The sequence below is a fragment of the Camarhynchus parvulus genome, chromosome 3 (assembly GCF_901933205.1).
Source record: "Camarhynchus parvulus chromosome 3, STF_HiC, whole genome shotgun sequence".
NCBI lineage: Eukaryota > Metazoa > Chordata > Aves > Passeriformes > Thraupidae > Camarhynchus > Camarhynchus parvulus.
The window spans coordinates 69,990,723-70,015,911 of record NC_044573.1 but is presented as its reverse complement, the minus strand read 5'-3'; the positions used below and the strand labels follow the sequence as shown (position 1 = coordinate 70,015,911).

Genomic DNA, 25,189 nt, shown 5'->3' with positions numbered 1-25,189 from the left:
TTTAGGATGCATTTCCTTTCCCTCGAATCACATAATTACTACGTGATCCTCTAACACATCCGGTTGTCTTCCTCGTTAGTCACAGCCAGCACACAGCAGAAATTCTTCTAGCCCATAATGGTATGGCTAAAAAGCTATTTGAAGTCAGCACAGCAGAAATGTGATGAAATTTAACCAATGATATGCAGCCCATATTATGTAATTCTGGCTAGAAAATTACTCCAGAGTTTGTCATCTTCCAATTTAACCAGCATATGTTTTCCTTTTACTGATGATATTGCCATAAATAACCATTAAGACTGGCATCATGATAAAATCCAAGACGAATAACACGACTACAACAGTCTGCTCTAAAACTTGCATTTTCTTTCCCTTTTAGCCATTTATTTCTCTAATGAAATCCAGCCATGGGATCTGTTACATTTTTTCTACAAAACTCAGGTATTGAAGAAGGCACAAAGTGCATCATTCCCTTGTTAAAACCTATTTCCATTTACTCTATTTAACATACACCTCCATGTCTAACTATTTTTTCCTTCTAAGATTTCCTCTTACATCCTCCATATGAATCATATTATGCTCACAATTAAATATAAATAAGACACCTTGTATTCTGAAACCCTACAGCACTATTTCTGACTTTCAAGATGAAAGAAAACACATAATATGGCAGACACACTGGAAATCCAATTGTTTGCAGGGTGTGACAGTGGAAGATAAACACCCCTCTGACTTGAGCATATGAATTTTGCTCCATATCAACTGACACCACTGCCCTCAGCAAGAGGAAGCTTTAATTCATAAATAAAGAGAAAATATTTGCTCTTGTCTTACAATTTCTTTCCCTTTCCTAATTTTAGAAGGGAGAACAAGTTCTGATACTTGTTTTGCAAGGTCTAATTCAGCTTTGTGTCTTTATCTACACTTGTTGACATTCAAGTCTACAGTTTCCATATCTACAGTGCACCCAAGGTGAAGAGTCAGGTTGCACTCAAGCAGCTTTTAATTGAACTCTGATGACCAGGGTTGATCCTAATTCAAAAACATTCAGACCGCAAAGCTTGAGACTGACTTTCCTTAAGAGAAGGTGCAGCAGAACCTGTTGGTGAGTGTTTTGCCCTTGACACCAGAGAACCAGGACCTCACAGAACTCCTTCATGTCTACTTTAGTCTCCAACACACCTAAGTGTGAAGACACAAAATTCTATCCACAGCAGCACAAAATCCAGTTTTACTTATGAATGTTTAGAAGCATGTGAATTGAGTTACAACTATTACTTTCTACACCTCAGTTTATCAGAGATTTTCCTGCTGGACCACAGAAAATGTGTATCGAAAGGAAACAGGTGGTAGAAGGGAAGAGAAATGGCAAATGAAAACATAAACAAAAAAGCACAGCCCAAAAATTCCAATGGTACTTAAGTAAACAATGTGAAAGATACTGATCAGCAAATACTGCTTTCCTTGTTCCAGGTGGTCCCTTAAGATTAAATCTCCCCAAAACCAAGATCTATCAGCATGGATATCAAACCCTGAACAAATCTGGCCTACAGAAGAAGGAAGGAGAGTTGGAAAAGAAACATCTTGCAACTCCTCTCCAGCTGGAAAGAAAACACCCCATGGCAGTGAAGGTTACTTCTTGCAGTGACAAAGGCAGCTATCACTGAGACAAATTAGATGGAAGTACATTTTAACCTATTAAAGCCTTTATCCTTTTAAATGTCTTTTAGAGTTAGTATATTAACTCTTTCTTTAGAAACACAATTGCTGAAGTTGTTATTTAGTGTAACAAAATGCCATTTCCAAAAGCTTTTGCAAGACTCAGGATGAATTCCTAAGCAAGCTTTGTTCAGAGGGAGAACAGTTCGTAAGAAGAATCATCTACCATAAACTGGGTTTGTATTATCATTTTCACAGGAATAATGACCAATATTCAAGCAGTTACAGAATAGAGCTAAACTCTTAGTAGGGTATCCTCAATCTTGTTTGCTGACTGGGGAGAAGGAAATGCCTGGAGTGGCTCTTTGATAGAACTGGACTCCACATAGATAAATGTCTCATCCATCTGGTGCTTTATAAGAAATATGCTGCTCAGCCTTGCCTGTTCATATAAAATGTCACCATAACCTTTACATTTTGCACAGGATATAAATTTATAAAAATCAGCAGGTCTGCACTGAGTTCCAGAAAAAATCAACACCCACTCTTTAGTCCTGCTTTCGTCTTTGAATTTCAGCTCGTTGGTAAGGCACCCACAAAGGTCACCTTGGACAGCAATGGAGAGTCAAAGGGAGCTCCTTTCTGGTCACTGTGTCCTTTCATGACTTTAAAGAGAGGTTTATCAACAGCAGGTGCCCCCAGAGCACATACACGTGGCCAGCTCCCAGCACAGCGGCCACCAGGCACATGCCAGGCTCAGGACCCTGCTTGGCCAAGGTACATTCCGAAGGTGCCTCAATGAAGCTGAGTCTCTCCACAGGAGCTACACACAGAGCTCAGTTCCCCTTCCTTCTCGGATCCTGTACAGAGCTGCTTTCTCTGCTTAGGCTGGCACATAAAGTGTCATAGCATCTCTCACTTGTACTTGTTTGAGGCTGAATATCATGCTTTGAAACCTGCAGCTCTCAGGCTGTGTCACATAATCACACACTTGTACACACATCTGCTCCATGCCATCCCCTCAGTTTTCTGTAACAGTGAACACCAAAAAAAAACCCAGAAACTGAAACTACTTCATGCATTTCACTACTCATGAACTAAAAGCTAAGTGTATTGTACCCTGGTAAGAATAAGAGGTTTTTTCTCACAGAAGGAACCCACGATTTCCCCCAGCAGCATACAAAAGGGAAGGGTCAATGCAGTGCTAGCACAAAGGTGAGGCAGGCAGCCAGTGCTCCCAGGCTGCAGCACTGCCTAATGGCTTGGTTGCCTCACACATCACCTCACTCTTCATCTCATGCTTCAAGTCACTACAGAGGTCTAACAACATAATTAGAGGTTTCCTGCAATAAGTGGCAAATGCAGGTGAACTACTTTGAATGCAACCACTACAGCAGTGCTTGTAAGTGGTAAGCAGCAGGGAAGAGGAACAAAGATTAGAGAACAACTTCAACAGCTCAGTATTTACCTAGAAATCACATTAAAACTTGTTTAAAACACCTAACTTGTTTGAAATTTCACCAGTTATGATAAGAAATATGACTGCAAGACTCCACAGAGTTGACACAGTCATCCAAACTACTCTGTGAGGAGCAACAGTTTAACTATTGCCTGGTGTCTCTCTTCCCCATGCTCTCCCTCTTACTGTGCCTTCCAACACAGTAAAATTCTGAGAGGGGAAAGGCAGCACCCTCTGACACCACTCCTTTTGAAAGTGGAGACAGTACTGCCCAAGGTATTTCAGATCAAGGATATTCTCCCAAACTAAGGCTTCTGAGAGCAGTGTATGTGGTCAGCACTGGCAGCACACTTGTCCAACAGAACCAAGGAATAAAAAGCCAAAAGTAAAAGACATCAAGTAACTTATGCATACACCACAGAGACAGCCAAGAACATAAAGCTTTGTCTTCTCCAAAGAGAGCTCCTGACTGTTTATTTTAAATTACGAAGCAAAAACCATATGACAAAGAAAAAAAAAACTTCCATTATGTCCAATTAAATGAAAAAAAATAATTTGGTCTATAGGATTTCCCCTAGTATTTATTGACTCCTTTAACTCAACCCAAAAACCCTTTCCCAATTTATCTCAGTGACAATTCTCTAAATTAGCTAAAGACCTCCCAGTCCTGCAGTAACCTTCACAGATAAATGAGGTAAATACTCATTCCTGTATCTATGTTTCTATTTTTATCAGGAGAAAAATTCCTTATCAGGAGTATCTGAAGTACAAAACATTGTTTCTATACTTGTATTTTCATTTTGGCCAGCTCTGTAAATAACAACATGCAAATGTCAACTTTCTTTGCAGGTCTTTGCAAATCATGCCTTCACAAATAAGCCTCCTTTAGAAATAAAAGCTCCATCCCATATGCACATGCAGGAAAATTTTAAGGTTGCAACTCTCATATGTCTTTGAAAGGAAATCACCAAGAAACAAATTTAAAAGTTTCTGTAATGCAAAGAGCACAGTCAAGAGGAAAATTCTTTTTTGCCTTTTTTTTTTTGAGAAGGGCTGATTGTTTTCATCAATATCACAAACTGCTTGACACATTCAAATATTTTGTTTAAAATAAACAGTGTAATGGACCATAATGGAATACACTTTGTGCTGAATTACGTAACAGCAAAGGTATGCAAGTTTAATCAACTATTACTTAGCATATTCCCTGCCTGAAGTCAGGCAGGCTCCACCACAACTCGCACATTCCTCAGCGCTGTAAATGCCCCGGGATTGCCATCGCAGCCCAAATGACACTGCAGTGATGCTGTCCCCTCCCAGCCCACGGACAGCGATCGCATCTGCAGCAAAGCACCAAAACCCACAAACAAACAACAAACCCCAAACCTCCAGCCCTGGCTGAGCACCCCGGAGCCACTCACCATTCACGGCTGCGGGAAACTGAGCCATCATGGTCCCGACTGCGCGCCGCTAGCCCTCAGCCATCTGCAACATGAAAACATCGTGCATTAATAATGCAGCAAGGGCAGCGCCCGGCCCCGCTTCCGACAGCGAACAATGCCCGGCCGGGGCTGCTGCTCAACCAGCGGCATCACACCGGGGAGGGCTGGCGGGATCCTTTCTGGTTTTTTTTTTTTTTTTTTTTAGTAGGGTATGCAGTGCAGTCCTGAGCCTCGCGGCAGTTCTTAAAGGAAAACAGTACCAACTGTTGGGAGCGATGTGCACAAACAGCTCCCGGCTGGCCGGCACACACGGCTGAGCCCCAGAACATCCCTGCCAGTGCTCCCCGGTAAATATTTTGTGTTTTATTAAAAAAAAGTTCAGTGCTCAGCACTGTGAGCGAAAGCCGCTGCTGAGCAAAGTGGAAAACCAATTGTTATTCAAATTCATCCACTCCAACACTCCACGCACTATTAACAAAGAAAACACTCTTACATTATGTATTCTGAAGAAAGGGCTTGTCCCAATAAAAATCTGTCATCAGCCAGTTTTGCAGAAGCAACATAATGAAGTTATTCCTTCTCCTGAGCTACTGCATAAACACTCAAAAGTAGCACCTAAATGGGGTCTGAACAGAATTTACTTTCATAATAAATATCAGAGTACTAAGATTTTCTTTTTCTAGTACACATTCTTTCAAGTGTACCCATAGAAAGAATTCTTTAGAACTGCAAAATAGTCACTAATAATTATCTGAGGGAAAAGCATGAACAATTCACTGCTTTGCAAATATAGAACTAAGACAATGAAGTGAGCTTGTGCTTTGGATGAGATAATTTTACTTAAATACTGAAATTTATACATCATTATCATTGTGCTCTCTCTGGAGAAACTACTGTACAGGATGAAGCTAGAAAAATGAAATATTTATTTTAATTAAAAGAAACATGAATCACATCTTGCCCACCCCGTTTTCAGACACCAAACCTCCTACCCACACACATACACAAAAAACCCCCTTCACCTCAATACAGGCACGCATTTTAATATTAAGTACAGAAATATCCATCCCCCATACTCCCTTCCTGCAAAGAAATTCCTGTGCATCTCAGCACAAAAATCACACAACTGGAAAGTACTCCAGTTCCACCTGAAGAAAGGAAAGCATTTTTGTATCTATTGCACATTTCTTCAATAAAATTAAAAATGTCTGGGATCAGTTGTTAACAATTCTTTCTCTATATATAATTCACATCATCATTATACATACATATTTTTTGGCTACACACACATGTATACATATGTCCTTAAAGAAAGTAAATGGAGTCGTTGGTGAGTCCAAATGATCCCTCACAATGACACAAGGTATCAACCACAGAAAGATGAAAAAAGGAAGCATGGAACTGCTCCAAGACATGGACCTACCAAGCAGCCTACCAAGAGACACTTGAGATCTATAAAGAGCCTTCCTGAAAAGTGCTGCCAATGTTGCTAAACATTTCAACAGCACATTTCTGTGCAAAAGCTGTTCTGTCAAGGAGGTCTAAAACAGAACCTGAAACCATGACACAGAAGCAGGATGCTGGAGAACAACCCCAGAATCAGCAGACTTCTACCTGCATGTGACTTGTTCCACATTTAATCTTACTGGTTAAGGGCTACATATTTGATCTTTGCTCCAACTCATTTTATTCTCTTAATTTCAGGCAGCTTTTTTTTTTTTTTTTAATGAGTAATCACAAAAACATAGACTATCCCAAGTTGGAAGGGACACAAGAGGTTCATTGAGTTCAACTTCAGACTCCATGCAGGACACCCTAAAAGTGAACCTGCCTAGGTAAAGAGCACTGGCCAAACACTTCATGAACACCAGCTGGGTCCATGACCCCTTCCCTGGGGAGCTCCCTGGCATGCTTGTCCTTTCTGTGGAGAGCTTTTCCTTATATCCAATCTCAGTGTGCTCTGATATGGCTTTAAGCCATTCCCTCATGTCCTGCCACCAGGAGAGACCAGCACTTCCCTTGCTGCTCCCATCATGAGGAACATGTAGCCAGCAATGGGGTCACCCCCTCAGTCTCTTCTCCAAACTGAACGAATCTCACATCCTCAGCTGTTCCTCAAAAGTCTTGCCCTCTCCTCCTTTCACCATCCCTCTGTCCCTCCTTTGGACATATTCTGGTATTTTTATATGCTTCTTACACTGTGGGGCCAAAAACTGGACACAGTACTTGAGGGGAGGCCTCACAATACAAGTCAGATAATTATCAGACAATACAAGTCTTGATAGTAGACTGATTAACTCTTAAAGCCTCAGATCTTAAGATAGACTTTAAAAATACTTCATACAACTCACAGTTATACAGTAGCATTTTGCATTGGTTTTGCTGAAATGGCTTGTGTAGATTGAGTTTTCAAAATCCTCCACTGCTGAGCACCTGAGCGGGAGAAGTAACCCAGGCAGCTTCATGCACATTAAATGGGGAAACCCCTTCTCCTCATTTTAATGTCGCTAGAGTCATAACTATACCACATTTTAAAATGAATCTCAACTGAAAACTTTTGAGGACTTTGATGTCACTTTTGCTTGGTGAAGGTCATTCCTAATTATGAAGGCCCTGCATCTATGGAGGACACGTGTTGCTGGTTCATTTTCATCAGCAAAAATAATGAGCATCCCTGCCCAAATTATCAACACAGGATTTTTCAGTGTACCTGAAAACTCCCCAAGCCTGGGCTGAACCAGCCTGGTAAACCTGTGCTGGGCATTGCCATGTAGATGAACCAACACCCAAGGTCCAAGACCAGGGAACTGCCCAATGGGTCTGTACTGAGAGTACATTACAGCAGTGTGACGTGATTAAATCATTATTTAGCTCTCCTGCCTCACTATTATGTCAACCAAAAATCATAATAGGACTTTCGCAGGGTTTTGTATCTCACCAGCATTGGGAACACAGTCTTATTCCTTTGCACAGATCCACATCATTCAGACACCAGGACTATACCAAGCACAGATACTTCTACAGTGATAGCTTCTCAATTGTACCAAGAAGTGAAAAAAGGAAGAAAAAAAGTATTGCTGCAGTATAATTTCCCCTCAATTTTTTAAAGGAGGAAATAGTCCAGTAAACTTGAAATCTATGCACATTTTTCAAAAGTCTGGGGAAACAATCCTTTCCAATGAATGGAGCTTGCCCTCAACAAGTATTCTGTCTTCTGCACTTCTCCAGCACATCCCAAAGGCTTGGAGATATGCATATATCAAAGCTAAAAGCAGCTTATTTTCACAAATTGCAAATAAAGTTGCTGCAGTCATCATCTATAAAGATTACAAAGGTGCAAAAGCACCTTAAGCCTTTAGGACACAAGTGTGAGCCACTTACTTTCCAAGGGTAATCACAGCAAAACATTTTCACTTTAAGACAAACTTAGACTTTTTTAGATAGATTCTGATAACTTTTAATCATTAATGGAGTTGAAAGCTGTACACTTCCAAGGACCCTTTTTACACAATGTCATATAGAAATGTTCACTGAAGAAAGATAATAAGAATCAAGAAAATACTATAACCAGTGTCCCAAACAGATTATATGGATGAAATCACGGACATTGCCACCAGAGCATTTCACAGAAAGCTGTTTCTGCAAAATGCTGTAGAAGATGTGCTTGGTGAACTCAGTCATCAGTTGTAAGAAACCGTGGCAGTCAGTATGAAATCCATGGTGTAACAACAGGATCAAACATCCTTACAAGCACTGTAGATGACATTAAGCCCTGCTGCCATTTAGGGTGAAAACAGGAAAACTTGGATCTCACATTTAAACAGCAGAACAGCAAGTTCTTGTAAACAAGCCATCTGACTAGCCCAAATCTTTAAAGCACTAATTGTTTTCACAAACTGACCTGCCAGACTGCAACTTCTGTTCCCTCTCTCAGTGTTCATTATAGTTGATACAAGTGGAGAAAAGAAATGAGGAGATTGCAAGAAGCAGGGGGCACGTCAGGACCATGCTGAAAGCATTAGAAAACATTAGAGCTGGGCAGACTGCAGGAGAAAGGAAAAAAGCTTTTTGTTTTTCCTATCATAGGCATATTGCCATTTCATGAAGGGCAGCCAACCACAATCTTTGTTAATATTTATACTTAAATCATTTTTTTTTCAAAACATTTCTCAGAAGAACCACAGCCATATAGTTTTAGTAGGAATGAAGGTCTGGAAGAAAGCAAATCCCATGGAAGCAGCATGTGCAGCCACACTATTACTCTTTTCCTTCTCTCTGTGGCAGAAGGAATATAGATTGTAGAATTTTGCTGCAAGAGCCAATTAGCAAGGACAGAGACTGCAGCACTAGTTACCTGATTTACTCTTTGCAATACCTGTAGACCTGGACAACACAAAGACAACTCATTATATTTGCAAAGCAGTGACACTGTAATAGCCCAGGTAGTTGTTTGCTGCTTTTTTTGGAGTACTCTCTTAACAATGAGACAATAAGAAGCATTAGTAAGGCATTATGAAGCAGCATAGACTGTAACTTCTCTTTGTCTTTTTGTTCAAGACATACTGGTATGAGAGTTTACTGATTAAAAAAAAAAAAGTCTCAACATTGTGGCAGGCCAAGCATTTATCTCCTTTATACAGTACAGTTATACACAGCCACATGGCCTTTTCAAAATGCACTGTGGCCAGCTTACAAAGTCCACCCACTCTGATAACAGATGAATGACATCAGTGGCAGAACGGAGGAGTTGACTGTGGGTAGCACATTGCTGGCTCTTCCTGCTCCCCCTGCTACTGTAGATAACAGTACTGAGAGCCTCAGTTAATATTTTGATATTAAAAAAAAAAAAGTGTTGAACATTTTACTTCTTAACCCTGGGGTATGAAGCCCCTTCCTTGCTCATTGTGAAAGAGAAACTTCCTACCCAACAGTGAGCACGTCCATAGGAGGCAATGAGGCTGGTGAGAGGCTTGGAACACAAACCCTGGGAGGAGCAGCTGAGGGAGTTTAGCCTGGAGAAAAGGAGACTCAGGGGTGACCTTATCACTCTACAACCACCTGAAAGGTGGCTGTAGTCAGGTGGGGTTGGTCTCCTTCTCCAGGCAGCAATTGGCAGAACCAGAGGACACAGTCTCAAGCTGTGCCAAGGGAAATACAAGTTGGATATCAGGGAAAAGTTTTTTATGGAAAGAGTGATAAAGTTCTGGAATGGCTTGCCCAGGGAGGTGGTGGAGTCACCACCCCTGGAAGTGTTTAAAAAAAGACTGGATGTGGCATTTGGTGCCACAGCTTAGTTGAGGTGTAGGGCATGGGTTGGACTTGATGATCTGGAAGGTCGCTTCCAACCCAGTGATTCTGTGATCCAGAGAGAACACAAAAAGTATTTTTCTGACAAATACCTGTCTGCCCACCTTGCTTGACTAATATGCTTTCTGAACTTACTGACCATCCAAAATACAAGGATCTTTCTTTCTGTTCAAAAACCAGAATTGTGTGGTCACTATTGCTGGGCTTACTCTTGTTTCGTACACAGCTGCTCAGCTGTGAAAGCACCCATTCAAAGTGTCAAGACACAATTCAGCTCTCTCCTCTCTTTCTGGAGATTAAAACTGATCTTTCCTTCCTCCTTTCTAGGAGAAGATTTACCCCAATTTTATTTTTAATTCTCTACATTAAGGCAGAGACCTGCAGGTCCCTCTCTGTCTGTCCCTCCAGCTTCAAACCTTCTTTGCAAGGAAGAAATTGTTCTGAGGGAGAGAATGAGAATCCCACTTCAGGAAGCTCACTATTTAATTCCCTGGCCCTTCTCCCAGGAGACACAAACTTCCTCAGGAAAAGATGGAAATTGAACCCAGCTCTGTCACGCCCTGGGAGAATATATTCACTCACCTGATCCCAGACAGACATCACCACCTCTGCTCGGTTTGCTTAGAAAGGAAATGAAAAAAACCCCAAGAAGTAGAGGGTATACTATTTATAAGATTTTTTTAAAGGCTCTGAGCTTCTACCTTCAAGAAGCAACTCTAGGCCGCATATTGTAACCTTTCCAGAGAGCTGAGTGAGATATGCTTGCTCCTCAAGGGGTGGTAACTTAAAATACTCTTGTGTTTTTTTGGGGTTTTTATGCTTCCTACTTTCCAATTCACATGACTCCACACTCCATATGCCTTTTTTTAGATTCTGTTTTAAAACACATAAATTCTCACATGTAATCATTTGCAAGCTTTGTGCAAGCACCCTTAAATGCTGTTTGGTGAGGTCCACACACCTTGAAACTTGTAGTTTTCCACTTTCACACTGTAACTCCTAATTTAAGTCAATATGGACTTGGGCAAGATGAAAGTATTTGATGAGTTGTCTTCTTTTCATTGCTTTCTTACTTCAGCCATGACTGGAAACATGAGAGCATATTAGTTTTAAGCTTATTCATTTAAAATCTTGCCACCCTAGAAGAACATTTTGAGTCCACTCCTGTCCTTCCATCAGAAGCACAAGCAAAATGCTAAAAGAGAAAAAAAAAATTAACAGAAGAATTCTTAACATTATTTTCTTCTTATGATAGAAGAGATGCTGCTTAACTTGCTGCTCAGCTATCAGACACAGATAACAGTGCAAAATACACAGAACATCTAATGGGCTGCTATAGCAAAGCATGAAACAAAAGATATGTGAGAACTCTTTTGTGCTCAGCAGAGAACAATCTTTGACTATCTAATGAAAGCAAAACATTCAGTGAGACTGGATTTACAGTTTAGGTATCTGCTTTCATGCTGGACAGGTGCACAAAACCATCGGGTTTAACTTCTCAAAATTCAATGAGATGACAAGCAGAGAGGAGAAAGGTCACAAGAAGCCTTTAAAGCACAGAAATGGTGTTTATCTCTGATGAATCAAAAAACAGGGAAACCTTGCGGGAGAAGAAGAAAAGATTAGCATATGACAGTAAAAACAGGAAAAAATAACTAGGTGGGAGTATTTTAGTTGGATAATGGATGGGTAAAAATGAATTCCCTGAAGTGACACAGAAAAGTGTGGGTGTAATGGAGATCCCCCCCAGCACAGGGGCTCTGGGACCAGCACAGTGGTTCTGAGCTGGACCCAGGACACAGGCAGGGTGGCACAGCACCTCCCACCTGCCCCAGCTGAAGACTCCTGCCTCTGACCCCACTCTCATCCACAAGGCACATCCATGCTCACATTATCAAGAACAGTCCTTCAAATCACCCAGTTGAAATGTGGTCTCTTAAACCTTTAGCACAGAGCTATAGAGCACACAATAATAATGTTCTGACCACCAAATTGAATTTCATGATCTTAGAGAATCAATTATCTATCGCTCATGTTAAAGAAACATCTCAATATCATGTAAAATCCCGAGGGGCAAATGTATCTCAGTCAGGAAGACATATGTCCTACCTTAAAGTTGTAAAAGTGTAGTGGAAAAAGCTAGAAAGTTTTAGCTTTTGACTAGTAAAATTCTTGACCTTTGAAAGATAAGACCAAAGTATTATTTAAATGTGCTCTGATTTTTGATACATTTATTAGTATAGCCATAATAGGTAATTTTTTTCCACATTCCAATTGTAATATTTTTAGAAACAAAGAAAAGTTAACTCCCATTTCCTGTTCTTCCCTTACTTCATGTGTATGCTGTTGAATCACTAACTGCAGATACTGCTCATGCCACAACATTTCACAAGCTCCACTTGCATCAGCCTTGAACATTTTCACTAGGAGAGCCAGCTCAGAATTATTATCTGCTACTTCTGAAGCAGCAACATCCCGTATCAAAGTGTCTCAAGTCAAACTGGCTGCTCTCAGAATCGCTGTTCCAAGGAAGCTGTGACCTTTCTGGATCAACCATGCCTTTTCGACTCTCTGTAACTGCCAAAATGTTTAAAAATAGTTCTCAGATACTTGTCCTCTATTAGGTAACTCCAATGCTTTGTGCTGCTACTGTCATTATGTTACAGCATTTGAATTTCATGTGTTGCTCTGAAAATAAGAGTTACACAACACTGTGCTCACCTATATATTAATGTTCAATCCATCGTTTTAACTCTAGGATCCAAGTAACCAACATGACTAGGCCCTGCTCCTATACTGACAAAGTTCTAAATAATCTCAATTTGAAGAAAAATGACATTTCACTAGCTCCATTTTTACTATATAATTTTAATGTGACCTAATCCTCACCTTTAAAACATTTGGTGCTGATAGCACAACAATACCAGAAAAACAAGTTACTACAGTCCCTGCATCATCTTGCAAAGGGCAATGAAACAATGTACACATAGAAGTAAGAAGAACAAAGAATTCCTCATGAAATACCCTCCTGTTTGTTTTCTAAAGACTTATCCTTAAATAAAACTGAGAATAAAAAATAAAAAATAAAAAAAAAACCAAACCAAAAAACCCAAAAATCACCATCCTGATAGACAAGTGAATTAATGAAAGCAGCAGCATTACAGTAACCAAGCAACCAGAATGCCTGAATTCTTAGCTTACCTTTCTCAGAGTATGAGACATGACTAAACTACTTTGATGAACCCAATCACCCAACATGAACCAAGCTTAACAGAAGGGTGTCCTTTGCAATGATCTTAACTGAATACAATATTCATAAAAAGCAGGCAACCAAACAGAGAAGGCACAACCAAATTTAGTACCCTCAAGGGAGAGAAAGACTGCTGTATGTTTGAGTACCTATATTAGACACAGAGGATCCACATGGCTGAAAGCTGCTCTAAATATACTGACCACAAGAAAAAATTCAACACAGGCTCACATCTGATCAAATTCAGACAGCTAATGCCACAGAAAACAAGACTTCACTGCTCACAGCTGGCTTAAAATTTTGGCTTACATTGGTCTGTCACTGGAAGGAACTTGAACTTACATGTAGATATAAATCTCCCAGTTCTATATTGATCAGAAGTCAGACACAGAATACCAGAGAGAATTCAGCTACATGTAATATTTGCAACTAAGCATTTGAAAATTTCAGGATCACTTAAAATAGCTGCTTAGCCCTTCTAGAAATCCAACCAGGAACTCTAACATGAATGTTTCCCTTCAAAATAGTCTGATGTGTCATCTGTCACCAACCAGGGCACACAAGAAAAATGCAATTTTAAAAGGTGAAGTTAAAGAGTGATAGTATGTTTTTAAAGGTAAGAGGAATACAGTAACTACCCTAGTTCAGCCCATATCTAGGCTCAACCTCTGAACCTCAAAGTATACTTTGTATTGTTTTCCTGACAAGTGATAGTGCTTGAAATAGGTCAGTCCCTCATAAAATGAAGAGGACTCTACAATTAGCACAACTCTATCTTTGTTATCTTTATAATCACCAATCACCACTTAAGACAAAAAAGCCTAAGAAGGGTTACTGACTTTCCCAATCATTCAGCCACACACAATGAACTTTCCAATCCAAGCAACACCCCAAACTCTCTGTGAGCCAACTACTACTCTCATGATTTTCACAGAACTGCATCAAGGTTCACCCCAAAACTTAAAAACATGGCAGGATCCATCATCTAATATCCTTTACCAAAAGATTTAACATTGCACTGGATTGAAAGCAGCTTTTGAAAGTCAAAATAACTTGAAAACATGTAAATAGAGCATTTGCATACATGTACATATGGAACAAATCACAGCCCCAGTGCTGCCAGGAACACTGGCTTATGTAACTGTAAGACCAAGCTCTGTTATTTTCGGAGGGTCTTGTTGACTGGTCAAGGTTCCTGGTGACTGGAAAAAGGCAAACTGAAGGCAGCTAAGTCTCACTTCAGTCCCTAGGAAAGATTATGGAGCAAATCATTGTAGGACCCACCTACAGATGCTTGAAGAAGAAAAAGGTGAAGGTAAATGGCATGTGGCTATTGAGGACTAACCACGCCTGACACATCTCATCTTTGAGATGACCGACCCTGTGAACAAGGGCACAGCAGCTTGTTGTGACACTACAAAGGCTTTGAACAAGGTCTCCCACAGTGTCCTTACAGCCAAACTGGTGGAATATAGTTTGAAAAAGCTGACTGTAAAGTGGGTGGGAAACCTGCCTGACCAGCAGACTCCAAGGGCTGTGGTCAGTAGTCCCAAATCCATCTGGTTGGAACTAGTGATGCTCCCCAGGAGCTGCCACCATGGCCAGTATTGCTTAATGTCTTCCCTGGCAGCCTGGGCAAGGGCATGGGATGTACTTTGAGTCAGGGTAGGTACCAAACTGGAGAGGGCTGTCCAGTGAGTTTTTGGAATCTCCACCCTCAGAGATAATCCCAACACAACCAGACATGGCTCTGAGTGACCTGACCTGGCCATGCTTTTCACAGGGTTGGACCAGAAGATCTCCAGAAGCCCCTTCAAAACAATATTGTTCTGTAACTACATTTGAGGTAAATAAAAACAAATGGAAGCAGTTAAAATCTTTTTAAAAACTGAGATAGTGTAGGCATTTCCTTTCAAGTGAAAATAGGCCAGAAATTAACATTACAGATAAAGATGTCCAATTTTTGAACCAGTTTTTAAAAAGGCAAAGAGAAGAGCTCTAGCCTTTAAAATAAAAATCTCATTAAATGTTTTTTTCACATATTTTGCATGCTAATCAAATTAAATGTTTTGAGGCAACAGTAGATAACCTGTTAGTTAAAAGTCTGCAAGTAAATTATCTCTCAGACCAGAGACATCTGTCTCAATTTGTGACAGGAACTAATCTGGACTACACTGCCTTTCAGGAACTAAATCCACAGTATTTTCCTGACATGCCATTCTCAAAGACTGTGAAGGTTTCTGATAACACCCCAAGCAAAGCATGCACATCACCTTTCACTTTCCAAATGCTGCCTCATTTCCCTCACCAGCTCCTGACAAGCAGCTATTGAAGAAATACTATCACCTACAGACTTAGCTTCATTTTTCATAGCTTGCTACCTTCCTATGCCATGAAATTAATTCACTTTTCAACATTAAAGGCTACAACAGAAATATCTGTAAAAAACTTTACTGTAAGTACTGCTGTGGTACAAATCACTGTAATACCCGAGTCTCAATAAATAAAGCTTTCTCAAAAACACAGATCAAAATCATCCACGCTCACTTTTGCCCTCTATCTCATTCTGTCTACAAGAATGGTTAAAAAAATAAGTGCTTTATAAAGCACATAAAGCTCTGGTGCTTTGACCAGCCACCCATGGTATATAACCCCATTATTTTTATGATTAGCACAAACAGACAATAGGTACCCCATTTTGTTATTGTTACTGCTACAGGAACATCATCCTCTTGGTTTCTATTACACTGACAGCTACAACTCAGCCAGGGATTCATCCTGGATCCCAGATCTTGTACAGATGGAGGAGAAAAAAAGTAAATGCAATTCCCTCAGGATAGTAATTAAAAGGATAAGCATATTCGCTTGATCTAATTTAGGCATCTGAGTTAGGAGGCTAATTTAACAAAAATTTCTGTTCAACAGAGAGCACGGAGCAGCCTAAATCCATGTCTGCAGGCATCACACAGTTCTCACATCACAGAGAGCCAGGAGTCTGAGTTAAGGTTTCTCTGAATACTCAGAGGTATGGTGGTGTGAATGCCCCTCCCAGATGAGTCAGACTAAAAAAATACACACAAACAAAACAGGGGAGGTAGAGTGGAAACAAGGTAACAAAAATGAAACAGATTTGGGAGCAGAACGAAACCCGGGTAGATGCTTATCCAACTAGCTCCTAGCGCTCATTACTTCTACATGTCACCGTCGCATCAGCGGATATAGATGTTTGTTACAAGCCAATTTCAGATGAATGATTAAAAGTTCTTGAGGGCAAGCAACAATTTATGCAGCACCGATGTAACCCACAGCGCATTCTGCTTCGCACACCCCCGAGCCTTCCTGCGCACACTCCGGCCACCACAGGCCAGCACCGACAGCAAACGAGCTCAGAAAACATCATTTTTCCAAAAGAGCAACGCACAACAGACGGCAGCCTGGACACAAGGGCAAAGAAGCTTGAGACTTCTCATTCCCGTGTTTTAGATGGGGAATTTCCGACTGATGTTTAAGAGAACAGCTGCAAGAATAACTTCAGAGAACGCAGGCACTATCTTAAAGCACGATCTACTTTCGAGTTCTGCGATGTGACAGATGTCAAAGCCCCAGCTGCCCCGAAAACCATTTACTGTATTCAAAATGGTACCTTAATGTTTAGGAAGCCGAATCACGTACCTCAGCCTCATTTTATTCTCTGAATTACGACATGCCGCGGTGAGAAGTCGAGACCCAGAAAAGCCAGTCTATTTACAGACAGGGCAGTTTGCAAACTTTAATTGCAGAAACCAGCTGGGTTTCTCCAAACCCCGCGTTTTCACAACCAACCAGACGGAACAAAATCACCATCACCACAAGGAGTGGGGCTCTACAAACGCGTCCGAGTCACCTCACCTCGGCAGGGGCTCCCCCGGGCGCTCCGGGAGCTCTCTGGGCACGGGCACCGCGATCGCTCCGCTCGCAGCGCGCTGAGGGAGCGCGGGCGAGCAGCGGCAGCGCCGGCAGTGGGAGCCGCCGCCGTCAAAGCCCCAGACACCACCCTCACCCAAAAAAAAAAAAAAAAAAGAGAGAAAAAGCCTAAAAAAATGAAAAGAAAAAAAAAGGAAAAGACAAAAAAAGGGGGGGAAAAGAGCCCAGACTCAGCTAAAGAATAAAAGATAAGAAGCTCAAGGCGGTGGAGCCCACAGCGCTCCCACCCCCGGCCCGCGCCCCCCGGCCAGCCGGTACCTGTTGCGCTGCCCCGAGCGGCGGTTCCGCCGGGCCGCAGCCCCTGCGCCTCCCGCGGCGCTCGGCCCCACAACATGGCGGCGGGGGCGGGGGAGGAAGCGGGGGCGGGCGCTGCCCGAGGCCGGGCTCCGCCGCTGCCGGGACGGGGCTCTCGGAGCCCCATGGACGGGTCGCTGTGCCCGGCAGTGCAGCCCCCGGGTCTGGGCCGGGCTCGCCAAACAGTGCCGCGGTCCGGGGATGTCGCACCGAGCTTGTCGGTGCCTTTGCTATGCGGTAACAGCTACTGCTTAAAAAGCTGACAGAGGATTTATCCCGTCCTTGCTCACCTCTGTCTCATTCGATTCCACCCGCTGCCTCCTCATCTGCTCCATAGGTTACTTTTGCTTTAGCTCTACGGCTGTATCCCAGTCCTATCTCTACTAGAAGCGGGAAAGCCGTGGCCTCTGTTCTGCACAGGCGAAGCTCCCAGATTAAGCTAATTCTTCCCCCTGGGAGCAGGTAAGAGCACCCTTGGTGCTTGTCTGTGGGAAGGAAGCGTGTCCCGCTGGGACCGCACACCGGCGCGGAGGGGGCTGCACCAGCAGCTAAATTGGGCTCACGCCAGGCACTGCTCGGGGACTGAAACACGTAGGGTTTCAGGGGTTTATCTTTCCAAAATTAAAGAATCCTGTAGGAAGGCAACACGTCGAAAATGCCGTAATTTTTAACCACCAAACGTTTTCCTTCTCCAGCGAAGGGATTTCGCCGTGCACAGACGATTACAGCGCTTTTCTGCTGTGCTTTTGCTGGGTAGATGATTACCTATCACCTTCGTACAGCCCAGATTTTTCCACTGACTCATTCTTCTGCGTTCCTAATGAACCTTTCCAGATGGTTACACCTTTTATCATTCACGGTGATTCCAGAAGAGTCACGTTCCTGTGCCATGCAATGGCTGTGGCCACATCCTAGCACTTAGCACGGGCAGGATTTGTGCTTACACACCTGATGTCTGCGTTTGCTGTTGCAGCTGCCACACTGCACATCATGCATTTGCCCCTTGTGACCTCCTCAGCCCTCATCTGATTCACTGCTTTTGAAGATACAGCATTCTCCTCCCTCACACCCGGCCCAAAAACATGCTTTGTATTTTTATCCTATGAACAGACAGCAACCTCGGCTTTGCTGCAGATATTTGCTGTGTAGGTGGATTAAAACATGTGTTATTCAAGGGGCCCAGGTGGCCCTGGGCTGTCTTGAAGTCATCTGCAGATTTCATAAGCAGTGCTTCAAATAATTATTTGGGCTAACAAAGCAGCCCTGGGTCAAGAACAGGCTTCTCTGAAGCCCAATTAAAAAGTCTCTCATCTGACATTTTTCACTTGAATTACTTTAAAACACCTCTTCATACACAGCCTGTAATCTGTTTAGTACACATTATAGCGATACAATTGTAAATGTGACTTTGTTGTGTTGGCAACACCTCCAGCCTGCTCTGGACTGAAGACAAGAGCTTGCAGCAGGCGTAACAGTTTACAGGAACACTATTGTAGGGAGGATTAAGATAACAATAAACCAGATAAACACATTTCTTCTCATAAGACAAAATCGATCACGTTACTGATTACAGTAGTTAAGAATTGGGAAGGGCTATGTAAAAATCTGTGAAGGAAAGTCTCTAAGAATAGGTTAGGCAGATGTTGGAGGAGTTTGGTAAATACAGTTGATCCTGCCTTGAACATTGAACTAGGCGACTTTTCAAAGAACCTCACGGTTCCTTTCTTCTGTAATTGATGTTACTGCCATGTCCCACACAAAAATGAATTTGGGCCATGTCTGTGCTTAACCACTGGCTTAGAGGTGACAAAGTGCATAAAGGAGGAATTGCATAAAGGATGTTGGGATATTTGATTCTGTAAATATGACAGATGGGGAATAATCCATCTGCTTTATTAAATGTGAGATCCCTATAGGAAAGCAGCAATGTACCTCAGTTGGGGTAACTACATACCTCCTTTGAGACAAAACTGAAGCCAGGAAAATCACAGAATAGTAGCATAGTTTGAATTGGAAAGGACATTTAAGGGTCATCTAGCCCAAACCCCCTGCAACAAGCAGGGATATGTTCAACTAGATCAGGTTGCTCTGAGCCCTGTCCAACCTGGTCTTGAATGTTTGTAGAGATGGAGCATCAACAACCTCCCTGACAGTGTTTAACCCCCTTCATTGTAAAAAAAAATTCCTTCATTATATCTAATCTAAATCAACCCTCTTTCAGTTTAAAATCATTACCCCTTCTCCTGCTGAAACAGGCCCACTGAAAATTCCTCTCCCCATCTCTTTCTCAGGCCCCTTTAAGTACAGAAAGGCCACAATAAGGTCTCCCTGGAGACTTTTCTTCTTTGGGCTGAACAGTCCCAACTCGCTCAGCCTTGCTTCTTACCAGAGGTGCTCCAGCCCTCTGAGCATCTTCATAGCCCAAACTGGACTCACTCTAACAGGACCACGTTTTTCTTGTGCTAAAAGCCCCAGAGCTGGACACCCAGTGGGGTCTTAGAATCACCTCTTTTAACCTGTTGCCTGAGGAGGGAGGAATTGTGGGGAATTAAAAATTCAGCTGACTCCCTAGCAAGATAACCTGGTATAAAAAATTAGCACATCAAGGTTTTATGTGTTCTGATTCTATACAAATTCAATGCATCTGCATTATTACAATGAACTGGAGCTGATCAGAGATACTAGAAGAATAAATATCTGTAAGATTAGTTAATTATCAGGAAGAGGAGGAAGACTCACAACTTGTAGTGCAGACACATTTGAATGCAGCAGCCCCTCAAGTCACTCTTCCTTGGAAATAGAGTGTGAAGACATACAGTGTTTAGTGTCAGCTATGAAAAAATGCATCGTTGAAGCAAAGCTGAACTCTTACTCAACCTAAGAGTCTTACAGAGATGTTTTATTAGTAATGTCCAAGATTAGTAATGTCCAAGACTGCAAACTAGTCTTACATCTTTAAAATGGAGAATGACATTTGTTTCCACTCAGAATTTGACTACTGCTTGAAGCATGTTCAAAAGAAAAACACTACTTTTATGAAGGTGGAGTTTCTACAGACACTGTTGCAGACACTGCCTTTGGGCATCTCAGGGTTTGGAAAAAGTGCTTTTTACAAGCTTCAACATGTGGTTTTGGGGGCTGATGTCAAATACCAGGTGAAATAAAAGTCCCTTCTGCTGACAGTACCCTTCTAGCAAGGAGTAGACAGTAGCAAAGAAACTTAAAATGCAGGAATAACTTAGTTTGTTCCAAAAAGCCATTAAAGTACGAGAAATTGTATAATAATAACTGATAATAGAAAAGGGAGCTGAAAGGAGAAGAAACCAAAGGTATGATAATATAGAGGCTTGTTCCAGACTTAGGGGCAGAGTTGCAGCACAGCAGCTACTCAGAGGAGACCAATTAAGATGAAAAGTGTGGGAGAAGCAGAAAAGAAGTAAGGTTTACTCTAAGCAATGTTTCATCCTCTAGGATTGTTATGGTATCATTTGTTATCCTGGGCTTCCAGTGGGAGGTGTCCCTGCTCATGGCAGGGAGACTGGAACTAGATGACCTTTAAGGTCAAACTCAACCCATTCTATGGTTCTATGATCTCCTTGTCATGTCTGAGCCAAAACCAACACGCAACAGCAAAACTTAACGAGATATAATGAAGATGGAGAAACTATTCCTATTACTAGCAACTCAATTTTCACATTAAGGCTTTACTTTTTGACCATTATCTGTACTCTGTCTCAGTTTCCTGTTACAAGCAATTTTCCTATCTTTAGAGTAATAAGGAAAGATCTCCACTGACAGCAAAAAAATCATGAATAAAATTGCTTAGCCTGAACTGAGTGGCAAAAGGTAACGTGACTTCTTCTCTGCTCTTAGTTTACTCCATAATATTGCTTATTTTCTTTGCTCTGCTGCAGGAAGAGAAAGGAATGCTTTATTCTCCCTGTCCAAGCCTTCTGACCAGGCAGTGTCTAAGCTTGATGACAGACATCTTCCTGTAAATGTATGTTTAAAATACATAAAGTTAAACCAGGACCAAATGTACACCAGAAATCAGTTATTGCAAGAATAAGCTATGCTTTGTGCACTGGTCAGAGATCAAGGGATGTAAAGCAACAACTATTTCTGAGTGGTCAAAAAGCAGTAATTGCTCAATAGCAACCTGCACACATTCCTCCTGTAGTGATCTGTTTAATTTTGCTTCCTAGTGAGTGGCATTTCCTCATCTGGAGAGTCCAGCTTGTTGTCCCAGCTATAAAGAACTACTTATGAACAGCCACACCTACCTGATGAGTGACAGCTCTGACCCCTTTATTAGATTCAACTCTCTTATTCATGCTACATTTTCTTTTCCACCTCCTCCTTTTTCTCTCCAGCAAACACAGAAGCAATGAGCCCTCACTCAGTGCTGCTGGAGGTTCCATATTTACAGCAGTGCCAATTGCTTTCCTTCTTCTGAGTAAATGCTAGATACTTTCTTTTAACCCACATTTTTATTTAAAAATGGATGCAAAAAACCAGAACGGGATAAACAAAAGGACAGGTTAATATTTGCTTTCCACACCTAACAGAACAAGAACAAGCATTTCTGATATAGATTCTGAGTAACAATTTATCAAAAAGGCATAGAAGGCACAAAGCACACACTGCACCAAAAATAGAACTTCTAGAGGTGTTGGTTTGGTTTCTGAACCAGAAGCCCACACAGGTTTTAAAATAACAAATGGCTACTGTATTCATTTTACAGGATTTTCTATTACTTCATAGCTGTATGAAATAAAATATTCATGTCCCAACTTTGTTCCCTGCCAAGCACTGATATTATTTAGTAGGGGATGGGGAGCTGAACTGTATTTGTTCAGTGTGGCAAAGGCTTCTTTGCCTACCGCACTGAAATTATTTTGAGATTTACAGAACATCTATGTAACCATAGAGAAAGCAGCTTTCCAGACAGGCCAGACCATGTTGTGAAGGGAGGCAGTGCTGACTCATGCAGACTGAATTATTGCAAATAAAACTTTGCCAACTGCTGAGCAGACACAAGGGTTTTATTTGCTATCCCTAGCTGCAGTGCAGGCAGGCAGAAACACTCAAGCACACAGGAATTTCACAAGTGCCAAGTGCTGACAATAGCAGAGTAATGGGGTTAAGCAAGGTTATTTGTTGCAATTTTACAATCCTGATGCCACAATTAGTAAATAACACCTCGGTAAGACAGAGTTGCCAGTTCATTTCAGACACATTTGTTTCTCTGCGCTCAGGTTTTGATGCAAACCAAGAAGCCACTCTGATCCCAATAGGCTGGGATCCCTATTGTATGTGCTACAAATGTGGGGTTTTTTTCCCCCAAATCTTTCACTTTTAGGTGCTAAAAACCTGTTATTTCATACATACTGTCGAGTTCTGAGGACCAGTAATACTTTTGAGTAGTGTACTTCTTGTGTACTGAATTTTGTGAGGTTCTCTGGAATTACACGTTGCTTTTAAGGGATGAATAACATAAATATTGTGGAAAATTTGAAAGAAATCTTCTCAGATTTCAGAATGTTTTGTGAGTTGCTGTGAAAAGGAAATTTTTTCAGATTCATGGATTTCTGGAAAGGTGCAGGCATGCCATGAAACAAGTACATACTATGATAAAGATAGGCAAAACAGTGTAAAACAGTAAAGTGAGTTTATGCTTAATAACATAATTAATAAAAACAGGGTTCCATTGAAAGGGCAAAGAGATCACTGTGGTTTTAAGCTGGCTTATGGAAGTCTACACAAAAGCTCTGTGTTGATGGGACACAGGAATTTCCCCTGGTTGTAGCTCTTGCTTGCCTGGTGTACAGCTGAGTGTTTTAGGTGCTGCTGCCCCCATCTGCCTGACATCCTGCTGGACTTTTTCATGAAAAATGGAAGCAAAGGCAAATTCTTCCACCAGCTGCAAGTGATAAGGTTGTGTGGTACCTCGAATCAGTGGCAAACTTGTTGCATTCAGGGGATTAAATATAATTTTGCAGTCTTTCCCCAAAACAGAGTTGACCTCTTAGGTTTAGTTGGTTTTTTTTTTTTTGCAGTTGAAAGTTGTTTTGACCAGAGTTAAGTCTGTCAGAGCAAGTAACTTTGTAACTTACATTGACATTAAAGTTTAACAGAGTTCAAGCCAGAGCTGAAATCAATGGAGTGTGAAAAGAGATCATACTGTCAGCCATTAATGCTTCACTTGAATTTTCATGCAAAGTTTGTCTTGCTTTTATCCTGCTTCTTCTTTGGAAAGGGAAATCTATAACAATTTGCTGATCTACTTCACTGATCTGCTCCAAGTCTTTCTGAAAATTCATTTCCCAGAGGAATTTTGGCTGCAGAGTCACTAAAACACTTAAGAACAAATTATTCTAATATCTGTGACCAATAAATCCTCACCTATCTGTTAAGTTTAAACTTCATGGCTAAATAGTTTAAGGCAAAATTATTCTTCTGTTCTGCGTCAGCAGTGCCAGGAAAAGGGCTATTAGTGCCTAACAAGATAAATCCATCAGCACTTGGCATTGGCAGTCCTTCCAAGAAATACTGTGCTGTGTGGCTGAGGCTGAATTTGCTTTTCTTCTGAACTGGGATCATAATGGATTGGATGACATTGCCTAGATCAGTATCTGGGCACTTAGTGAGCAAATTAACTGGAAGGACAACTGCATACATGGCAGTTTCAACCTGCTGGAAAGACAAAGAGTATAAGGGTTGTGTCCTACAAGGAGCCAGCTCAGTCCTGCCTGAGTAGTGCTCACTAGACTGACAGGATTTAAAATCAGATTAAAAAGAAACACTTAAATACAGAGACATAGCCAGGCAAAGAAGCTCTGTCATTATTATAAAGATGTTAAAGGCTCCTGGTAAAACTCCCATCTTTGCTTGGCATGGTGAAGCCTTCATCAATTCTGGAGGGGTAAGTGAGAAACAGGAAACTTATGAGCATTTTTCCAGGTAAATCTACATCCTCAAACTTTGCTTTGCCCAGGTTGTAATGGAACAACCCAATACACCTGTGCATCCCCAGACCATTCTTGACTTCACCTTTCACTCAGAGAAACTACCTATGGAAGTCCATATCAATTCCACAGCAATAAGGCAGTTTTGAGTCAGAGCCTGCAATAAGTCAATTTAAACACAAATCCATGGACAGGTTTAATTTCAGCATTTGCATAAGTACTTTATTTTTCCACCAGACCCCCACCCTTTTTCAGTGCAAGAAATGAATGGTGCTGCAAGGTGAATTGTCCTTCCTGAATTGTTAAAGTTTTTATAATCTTCCTTATTCACTAAGTTGCCTTGGGTTTTATTTAATAAACATTCAGAAGCAGTGCTGAATAAATTATATATTTTAGTTGATTTTCTCTTGAGTTTTTATGTTATTCTTACTATAACTGGTGCTTCACAAATGCAGCTTTTTCTTCACAAGATTCCTGAGGCAAGTTAATATTAGTATCCTCATCTTACAGATGAAGGACAGAAAGGTGGAGCAATTTGAGCAAGAACATTTCAAATGTTTGCTATTCTTGGATACTTCTCTTGGGACACAAAGGCTTACTTGAAGGACTTGCTCTGCCTGGTTTCATGGTTTCATTTGGGATGCACTTTCTTTCCACAGAGCAAATCACAGACAGCTCAAGTCAGCACAGCAGAAATCAAAGGCTGGTACAAGCTACAGCGCAACTCCTCTCCAAGCAAACCAATTTGTCATCACTTGTCACATTCCCACCTTCCTTCTGTTCCCAGCCATATGTTCCCCTCCCCTTCCACCAGCACTAGCACCTGCCAGGCTCCTTCTGTGAGCTC

General features: G+C 41.5%; 1 protein-coding gene across 8 annotated transcripts in view; it reads right to left on the bottom strand.

The window, feature by feature from the left end:
* ITSN2 (intersectin 2) overlaps nt 1-17,698 on the bottom strand; it is an 80,459-nt gene extending 62,761 nt beyond the window's left edge. For 3 of the 8 annotated variants that reach the window (XM_030944379.1, XM_030944386.1, XM_030944387.1), the window contains exons 1-2: nt 17,339-17,423; nt 4,540-4,603 (exon numbers count right to left, since the gene is read on the bottom strand). In XM_030944379.1, coding sequence (XP_030800239.1) covers nt 4,540-4,570 — 31 coding nt within the window. In that variant the 5' untranslated portion in view covers nt 4,571-4,603; nt 17,339-17,423. Of the gene's footprint in view, nt 1-4,539; nt 4,604-4,820; nt 4,946-8,461; nt 8,546-10,828; nt 11,063-17,005; nt 17,142-17,338; nt 17,424-17,664 lie in introns of those variants that run through there. The other 5 variants (XM_030944381.1, XM_030944384.1, XM_030944380.1 and 2 more) reach the window with 5 other exon arrangements.
* Nucleotides 17,699-25,189: the final 7,491 nt, after the last annotated feature.